Source organism: Sceloporus occidentalis, unplaced genomic scaffold, assembly GCF_023333645.1.
Source record: "Sceloporus occidentalis isolate IW3139 unplaced genomic scaffold, rSceOcc1.0.p SCAF_2, whole genome shotgun sequence".
In the NCBI taxonomy this organism is placed as follows: domain Eukaryota; kingdom Metazoa; phylum Chordata; class Lepidosauria; order Squamata; family Phrynosomatidae; genus Sceloporus; species Sceloporus occidentalis.
In genome coordinates, this window is record NW_028316982.1 from 196,845,590 (window position 1) to 196,855,537 (window position 9,948).

General features: G+C 36.4%; 1 protein-coding gene across 8 annotated transcripts in view; it reads left to right on the plus strand.

Moving 5' to 3' along the window:
* KDM6A (lysine demethylase 6A) overlaps nt 1-9,682 on the plus strand; it is a 196,823-nt gene extending 187,141 nt beyond the window's left edge. For 4 of the 8 annotated variants that reach the window (XR_016280214.1, XR_016280213.1, XR_016280212.1 and 1 more), the window contains 4 exons: nt 2,076-2,202; nt 3,761-3,931; nt 8,377-8,511; nt 8,637-9,682. Coding sequence is in view for 4 of the 8 variants with exons in the window: in XM_089511900.1 (XP_089368026.1) it covers nt 2,076-2,202; nt 3,761-3,931; nt 8,637-8,666 (328 nt within the window). In the remaining 4 variants the exon portion in view is untranslated. The remainder of the gene's footprint in view (nt 1-2,075; nt 2,203-3,760; nt 3,932-8,376; nt 8,512-8,636) is intronic. The other 4 variants (XM_089511900.1, XM_089511901.1, XM_089511902.1 and 1 more) reach the window with 1 other exon arrangement.
* The last annotated feature ends 266 nt before the right edge of the window (nt 9,683-9,948 follow it).

The window sequence follows — 9,948 nt, forward strand, 5'->3', positions numbered from 1 at the left end:
ACCCCCTGATAAATGTACCTAAAATCCTGAAAATAATAAATGGTGAACAAGCAGGATTAAAAATAAATAAAGAAAAATCAGCTATGATCATTTGTAATATGACTAAAAAAAACCAGGATATCTTACAAGAATCAGTTGGAATTAGAGTTAAAAAAAAGTTAAATATTTAGGAATATATATTACAAAAAAAAACAATGAATTATTTGATAATAATTATAAAACAGGTTGGCAGGAAATAAGGAAAAATTTGGAGAAATGGTCGAAATTACAATTATCATTATTGGGAAAAATAACCCTAATAAAAATGTCAGTCTTACCTAAGATACTATTTTTATTTCAAAACCTACCGATTATATATAATAAAAAATATTTACGACATGGGAAAAAGATCTAAAAAAGTTCGTGTGGGCAAGGAGGAAGGCAAGAATCAAATGGACGGTAATGATGGATAGTAAGGAAAGAGGTGGCCTAGGGATCCCAAATTTAAAATTATATTTCGAAGCTAGTTGTTTAGAATGGATTACTAGCCGGATAGAATTGAAGGATGAAGATTTATTAAATTTGGAAGGTTTTAACTTGAGATACGGATGGCACGCGTATTTGTGGTGGGATAAAGTGGATTTAAATAGAGAATTCAAAGACCACATTTTAAGGAAAACACTATGGCAAGTTTGGAATGTATACAAGGGAAAATTATATAGAGCAATACCAGTCAGGGCGTCACCACATGAAGCAATATTAAAAAGAGGCAAATTAGAAGGAAAGGAGTGGATAAAATATAAGGATATCTTGAAGTTGCTAGACGGAAAGTTAATTTTAAAGACAAGAGAAGAATTATGTAAGGAAGGATTAAATATAAATTGGTATTTATACTATCAATTAACAATGAGATACAGAATAGATGAAAAACAATTCGGAATAACTCCAAATAAAACTGAATTAGATGGGATAATATTAGACAAAGGAAAAAAGAAAATATCAAAATTTTATAATTATTATTAAGGCTAGAATTGGAACAGGAACAAATTAAACATAATATGATAAAATGGGCCCAAAATTTAGGTAAGAATTTCCATTTAGAGAAATGGGAAAAAGCGTGGGGACAAGATCTCAAATTTACCTTATGTGCGGACATTAAGCAAAATTACTATAAAATGTTACACAGATGGTATTTAACACCGAACAGATTGGCAAAAATTTACAAAAATGAGAAAAGTGAATGCTGGAAGTGTGGAAAAAGTGTAGGTAGTTTATTTCATATGTGGTGGACATGCCCCAAAGTGCATAAATTCTGGATAGAAATACATAAAAGAATAATTAAAATATTGGAATTAGACTTTGAAATGACACCGGAACTATTTTTATTAAATATAGTAGAAAATAAAGAAACCAGAAAAAAAATCAAAACCTTATTATATCTAATCACAACGGCTAGAATCACATTAGCCAAATTTTGGAGAAGTAGTGAAATACCAGAGATTGAAAATTGGTTGGAAAAAAGTCTAGAAGTAATAGAGATGGACAACTTAACAAAGAAACTGAAAGATGACACTAGTGAAGAAGAGGATCAGATCTGGGAAAAGTTGAAAAAAATGTATATTACGGGGAAAGTTAGATAGTATAAGTGTTTCAAGTTGGTTAGACGGTAGCGGGAAGATGAAAATAAAAATCGTCCTGTTATCGGATAAGCGGAACAGAAATTCACAATGTACAATCTTTGACGTTCAAGCTGGAGAGTGGTAGGTATTAGTGAGACAAAGTAGTGAAATGTCATTTTCTTTTTTGAGGAAAGTAGAGATTATAGCTAATATAAGGAACAAAGTGATTAGAAGAGTAAGGGGGGTGGGTCTGTGGGGGGGTGGGTTCGAAGGGGATGGGAGTGAAAAGACAACTGGCATGTATTAAGAGAATGTTTACTCCTTTTAATATGTAAATAAAACTCTAATAAAGATAAAAAAAATAAATAAATGACTGGCTATCAGAACAGCCCACAATATATTTTTAATGATAAAATTAAAAACATAATTAATCTTAGTGTATGAATGGATGAAAGATTATTTTAATTTCTGTTACAGGTATTGCCTGTTAAGAACTCTCAAGCAATGTCAGACTTTGAGAGAAGCTCTAATTGCTGCAGGAAAAGAGATTGTATGGCATGGGAGAACAAAGGAGGAGCCAGCTCATTACTGTAGCATATGTGAGGTTAGTAAATATGTGTACTATGGATTTTCTTACAGTTTTTTAAAAAATCCGATACTGCAAGGTTCTATTATATTCAAATATTCACCCACCCATTCCATTTTGGCTGTCGTGGTTCTCAACTCTGTACCCATTACACTTATTCTGGAGTGTCTATTTTCAGCCATAGCTGCAGTGAAGAAAACTGACGGCCTTAAAGGGGCACTGTCACACTCCCCTTTGTGCACTGAATTGGGACCACAGCAACCACACGCTACAGCCTTGATCTGGCTTTTTCCCGGCACAAAAAGGGGAAAGGGTGCCTTTGCTGCCACCATGGCATTTCTTCAGCGTGCAGTGTCTAAATACTGCACCACCGAAACACTGCCTGCCATCTGGTTGGGCGGTCGGCATGATGCCGGCTTGGGAGCGGAGTCGGGGGGGGGGGGCAGGTGGGCACTGCACCCCCACGCTACCCTGAATCTCTCTCTTTTTGCCGGTCTCTACTGGCAGTAAGTGAACGTACTGTAACTGTGTTTGTTTGTCAGCGAAATCACTTTTAAAACCACGTAAAACAATTATTAACTCAACAGAAATAAGACATGAAATCTAACAGATTAAATACTAAGTTATAATTTTACTAGGTCCCTGAATGCTTGCATTAAACAAACCTTTTTTTAGAAAACTTGGCACCAACATAGGGAGCATTGTGAAAATCATTATTTTGCTTGCACAAAAGATACATGTGATTATAACCAAGTTTTAGGTAGCAGTATTATAACTTCAACCTATTATAAAAATAGCCCTATATGCAACAGGTAGGTGCATTCAATCAATTGATGAAAATGATACTTATATACATTACATTAATTTGTTTGATCTACTCTAATTGGAACTAGCAGTTGAGAGCTCATGACATTTCTCATTTTTTTGTGAGAAGTCATAAACCAGTAAGTAGATTTCTGCTCTTTGTCTTGAAGTACAATGGAGGATGAAGAGTATGGATATTATATTTTATGTCTTATACACATGAACTATTCTGCTTATTGATTTGTGTCCCGAGAACAAAGAAAACAAAATCTTATAATTCCCACATTTTTGTTTGTTTTTACCTCTGATGTAAATATAATTTTTGTATTATCTAGAGTTTTAAAGGGTAGCTCATCCATTTTGTAAGCATTTTAAAGTATATTAATTCTTTATGGCAACATGTTCCTATTTTCCATTAGTACTATATAATATCCAAAGTCAAATATTTATCTTGGATTTGAAAACTGTGCACATAAAGTAGCAGAATCTGTTTGTGGATAGAACATCTAGAAGCTTAGTTGTCGATGGACTGTGGAACCGAAAGCCAAGAGTATTATGTTCTTACGTTATTTGTATCGGTACACTTTTTACCGTCTCCCAGTTTTAGCACTGCCAAACTGGTAATGTATGCTTCTTAGTTTATCACCTATATAACATAATTACAGATCTAGTACTTTAGCTTTTCATACTGATTCAGAGGTGCTGTAGTGTTTCCCTGCCTCATTTTACATCATGCTACAACTTAATTTTTACTTGTTTTTATGTTCCACAGGTGGAAGTCTTCAATTTGCTTTATGTCACAAATGAGAGTAATTCTCGGAAAACCTATATTGTACATTGCCTAGACTGTGCACGAAAGATATGTGGGAACCTGGAAAATTTTGTGGTGCTAGAACAGTACAAAATGGAGGACCTGATGCAAATCTATGACCAATTTACATTAGTAAGTGAAATGTATTTTTAGGCAGAAGCATATTGGCACATGAATATACTTTAAATTGTGTTACTTGAACTCAAATAATTGTTCTACAGAGATGACAAGAACCTTGTTTCTAGTAAGCACATACTAACTGTAGAAAATATAATTATACCTTCTGGAGATTAGATAAACTACAGATGATATTCTTTTATAAGTAAATTGTAGATTTATTTATTTATTTCTATGCTGTCTTTCATTTCTATGCTGGCTCACAAATAAAACCATTTAAAAACTTTACAATAAAAATTCAAAAAACAATTAGAATAAATTAACTAAAAACAGTATAAAATTAAATAAATATAGAAAAAATAAAAATATAATTAAATCACACACCCCATTTAAAAGCTTCTGATAGGATTATATATTAAAAAGCCTTCTTGAATAAAAACATCTGAGCCTGCCAGTGAAAGGAAAGCAGGGAGAGGAATAGCCTAGTGTCCCATGGAGGTGGGAGCAGCCACTCTCTCTCATGTCCTCACCAAGCAAGTCTGTGATGGTGGTGAGACTGAGAGAAAACCTTTACAGGTTCATATGGGGAGATACAGTCTTTCAGCTAGTCTGGACCTAAGTGATGTAGGGCTTTATAGGTCATGGCCAGCACTATCCAGTTTTCCTGGATAGTATGAATTTATTACACTGAACTACTATGTAGCAATATTAGAAGCAATCTAAGAACAGATGTGGCAGATTAGTTGTATCCAGTTATTTGATGCCTAGTTGTTCTCTTTCTACAAAGCAAGTGCAGTCACAAAATCCATAATATTCTCCCTACCTCTTCTTCCCACTGTGAAATTACAGCTGATCAGAAATGATTTTGAGAAAAGCAAAAGCTGGTAGAAGTCAGAAAGAGTTTGCAAGATTGCAGAGAACATGCTGGTGAATACCAGACTATTGAGCTGAAGTGCAAGACGTTATTGCCCATGCCTTAATCATCCCTTTGTTGCCAGTCACTATAGGTTGTTTTGTTCACTAGGATTGCTTTTCCTCCAGACAACAGACATGGTCATCTTCTATAGAGGAGGGTCTTTTTCTCAGCAGATGAGCTCCTCATTTACCCAGGCCAGCTATGTTTGAGCTTTAGTTCTTTCTGGTTTTTTAGAGACACAGAAAATAAATTATTGGATTATTTTGTATGTTTTTACTTCTTCCATTAGCCCCAGTTAAGGCATATTTAGCAAGGAGCAAACCTTTTCCCCCCATGATGGCAGGAAATACCCAGATTACAGTCATACTGCAGGATTTCTGTGTCATAGTATTTGAATTTGGCACAGTATCTTCCACCATTAGATCATCCTCAAAATTTTGGCAACTGAAACCATTCAGAGTTGGCCTGTTGTTGGATTTGCGTAGATGGAACAAAGACCCCTGTAAGCAGCTCCTTTCTCTTCTCAAAAAATGAAAGGAAAGAAAGAAAAGTGGTGGACATGATGTGGCAGATACGGCTATTCTGTAGATGATTGAGTTGGTTATGGAAAAATTGATCTGGCACTTGTGTCCTTAAAAGTTTCCACCGATATGACCCTTGTTTGCTATAAACTACTTTGGATGTTGGGAAGGAGACCTGTTTACTTATTTTTTCAACCCTCAAGTAGAAAAGCTGTACCCAATTGAAATGAAGAAATAATGGAAGTTCATACCTTAATGAGTACTTAGCAAGGAGTAACTGTGTTATTCCTTTACAGTTTTCTTCCTGGTCATCAAAGTGCTATGGAAGATAAAGAATATGTGTAGAGAATTGATATATACAGATACTTCATTAATCCTACATGATCACTGTGTTTGATGAATGATCACTATGTCATTACACCCACCCTGGAGACTTCCAAATATAACAAGATCTTCTAATAGAGAGTACCATCCAACACTTGGTAGAAATATTTCCTTTAACTGTCTAGAGACTGAATGCCAGCCAACTAAAAAAAATTGATTGCTCCAGAGATGTGCTTGGTACTTTACCAGCCCCTCCCCCCCCCCCCCCCCCCGAAGAGCCTCAGCTGTTAGGGTTTGTGACTCTACCAGAATAACTTTCATCACCTGGTTCCAGAAATGGAGCAGAGTTTTGCTAGCTACTGCTGGTTCAGAAATTGCAATTTTTTAAAATCAGGACTGGAAAAGAGCCATAGAACCAGCACGCTGGAGACTTCGGTTCCCATAGCATATGTCCTGAAAGATGCAGAGATTAATTTCATATCACCATCATATGGCAATTCCTAAAGAGCAACTCAAATAACTTTTTTGCAGCACACCAATTTGCCATCTGGAAATTTAACATCACTATGTTGGTACTGAGGGCAGCCCCCTTCAGATCTCTGATATCCATTACACCGAAGCAGCTCAACTTGAAGACTATATCCCACGCCCTTTGAATTTGGTGCAATCCCAGGACATTAAAAATGCGTTTGCACTTGACATGCATTCTTAAAAAGAAAGAAAGAAAGAAATTATAGCAGCTGTAAAGAGGCTGATAATTAATCAATCACAGCTACAGATTTAACCCTTTTATCCCATGCTGCAGTGTAGATGGTCTTGTTCACTGAATCTGTTTTTTGCATAGGGAGGCAAAACTCCATTGGTGCTGTCATCTCACATTTCTTCTTTAATCCTTAGTTGCACAAATCAAGTAACATGCTTGCTAACTCTTAGTAGTCCAGAGAGTACTGGAGTCCTACATGGCACAGGCGTAGTCTGGTTTTTAAGATGGTACCTTGACCCAGAAAAACACTTAATGAAGGAAGACCTTGTCTGGTCAGCAGAAGTGCATTGAACAGATTTTATGGCCCGTTACAGATGGGCTCTTGAGGTGCCCCCATCACGTGCTAGGGGTTGGCCGGGGACCTAGCGTCCACACCGGCCTCACCCCTAGCATGTGACGGGGGCGTAATAATGGCAGCGCCCTATACACACAGGCGCTGCCATTATTACATGCCAGACGCATAGCGTCCGCACGTCGCGCGGCGCATATGACGTTGTGAGTGCACCATTGGCGCCTCAGGAAGTGACCCATAACCGCACCATGGGAAGAAGCGCCATTTTGGGGCTTCTTTTTTGCTCCGCGCGGATTGGCTGCTGCGGCTCCCTCGTGAAGCAACCAGCAGCGCCGTCAGACCGCCGCTTTTAGGCGGTCTGTAACGCACCTATATCTCCAGGAAGAGTAAAGCATTTGTATGTAAAAAAAGTATCACTTTCTACAGCTGTTACTTGGAAATGCCATTCAGAAATTACAAAAGACATAGTCTGTATGGAACATGACTACACTTGCCTTGAATCACGCTACTAAGGACTAGTTCACACATCCTTCTATTTTATTAAATATACAGTCATCCCTCCATATTTGCAGCTTTGATATTTGCAGATTTGATTATTCACGGATTTCATTAATATGTTATCTCTAGGACTGACTAGGTCCTCCAGTGTAACTCTGTGGTCAACTTTAACTAAAAAGTTAAAGTTGTAACTAGTCCAGTGCCATTCTATGGTCAGTGTGTGTTGGACATTGACCACAGAGTTGCACTGGAGGACCTAGAGAGTCCTAGAGAGGTGTCCTCTCAGGTAAAAACAGTGTTTTTGTTATTTGCGGTTTTTCCATATTCACGGGGGTCTTGTTCCCCTAACCCTAGCGAATATGGAGGGACAACTGTATAGTAAAAATAGGCCTCCATCAATGCTTTCACAAATAAATAAATAAAACCTTTATTTTTACCCCGCTTTTTGTAAAAACAATCATCACTTCCTAATTCTAGGTCATTTAAAAACAAGTAAATGTTTGTAACTGACTTAACTTTGACACTTGCATATCCTAAATTAATTAATATAAATACACAGGTAGTACTGTGGTATGTTAAAGAGAGGAAATATCCTGAACACAAATGTTTAAAGGCATGGGATGAGCAAGCAGTTTGGATGAAGAAGACTGTTATATTTTGGTCTTGTGTTCACTGTAGGTCAAGATTTCTAATATAGACAGTTTGACTTTGGTGAGTGGAAGTAGAAAAGAATTAGAGCCATATTGGGAAAATTGAACAGGGTTTAAACCTTACCTTGGCATCAGATTATTAAGTTCTTGAAGTGACCAGGAAATGACATGAAAAAAGAGTACCTGGTTGGATGATTATAAGTCCTGTGACTGAAATTGGAGTGGGCAGTTGTCACAGGACTAAGGATCAGTTTTTGGCCTGTGAAACAACATAGACTGTCAAAACTGCTGCCATCCAAAAAGAAAAAATGGAAATGGTCACTTCCCACACTATTTCAAAGGGTCCCTCAGTCCCCAAGGACAGATGTTCAGGGATGCAGGAAACTGAAGACAGAAAAGGTATGGCATCCAAGCTGCTGTGTGGTAATAGCGATTTTGAGGAATGTGTGTCTTCAAGTAACTAAAGAGTAATACTTTTGTCCCTTGCTATCTGCAGGGGATCCGTTCTGTAAACCCGCAGATAGCAAAAAACACGGGACCTTAATGGGAGCACACACGCCCATTGAAAAAACTGGGGCTTGTCTTCTGCGGAAGCTCAGATCTGTGGATGGCAAGTCCGCGGTTGGTGCAGGTGCTGAGGTTTGTCACTAAATGAGAGTGCCTGTTATTACAAAGTCAAAATAGTTCTGTATGCTTCTAGTCAACACCATAAGTACCAGTTTTTAAAAAGTAATGTGGTGTATTTTCTCTTTTCAGGCACCTCCATTGCCATCATCTTCATCTTGACATTTTCCCAAGGACATTTACATAAAACTTTTCTGATATTCAGGAAGTGACCCAGTTCTGCACCACTGATTTTTGTAGCGATCCCATAAGGCTGCTGGCTGAAAGCTGTGTCTATGCAACCTTCCAAGTGCGGAGTGTCAACCAGCTGGACAGGAGAGAGCACAGCTCCTACTCCAGAATTTAACATATAGAATGCTCATTCAGCTGAATTTTAAAAACAAATTCCATGTTTTGTATATATCTGACAAAACTGGCAACATTATACAGACTACTGACTTGAAGACCACCTCTTTTGTATTTCTCTGTTTCTGGGCTGATGAATTGGTTTCATCTATTCTTCCCCTCCCCCTTCAAAGTTTTTTTCTTGGAAAAGTACTAGCATAGCTGGTCATTTCTTTGTAAGGTAGTTAGAATTTTAAGTCTTTCTTTGGGCTACACTTTTTTTTAATGTGAAAGGTTAGGTGATACTTTTTTTTACTGCTTTTATGTTATCCTGTCTTGTTTTGAAACCATGATGGTTACTTTTTGTTTCCTAAATAAAATTTTAAAAAATTAACAGCCAAGTCACAAAGATAAATGGGTTGCACATAGACTAAAAAATAAACTTCAGATTTGTGATTTTGTTTCTAATCTTGATGTAAATTTACACTATTTATAAATACATATTTATTGCTTGAAAATATTTGTGAATGGAATGCTGTTATTTTTTCCAGATTACCTGCCATTGAAATTTTAAGGAGTTCTGTAATTTCAAACACTACTCCTATTACATTTTCTATATGTAAATAAAACTGCTTAGCATTGTACAGAAACTTTTATTAAAATTGTTTAATGTTTAAAGGTTTTGTATTGTTTGAGTTTTAAAAAGAATATATGTACATTGCCCCATTTTTGTTGATTTTTTTGAATTTGGTTATATATATTTTATATATACTCTTGTGCTTGTGTATATATATAATATATATTATATATATAAAGGTGAATATAAATATATGTATAAAGAATTAGAGCCTAAATTTTTCTCGTTTTTAAGTTTTACATCTATAGATTTGAGGTGTCTACTGTAAAGTGTTGCTTACAGAAGTATAACATATATGTCCTTCAGACTGATTTATTGTTATATTGCACTTCTTGCAATTACATACAAATAGCTAATGCCAAATTGTAGTAGTGAGACATGATAGCTAACAGCTCCAAGAAGTACAATATTTTACAGGATTTTGGAGATTAGATTTAGACACCTTTTAGCAAAGAATAATAAAGGAGATAGTTTTAATGAGAA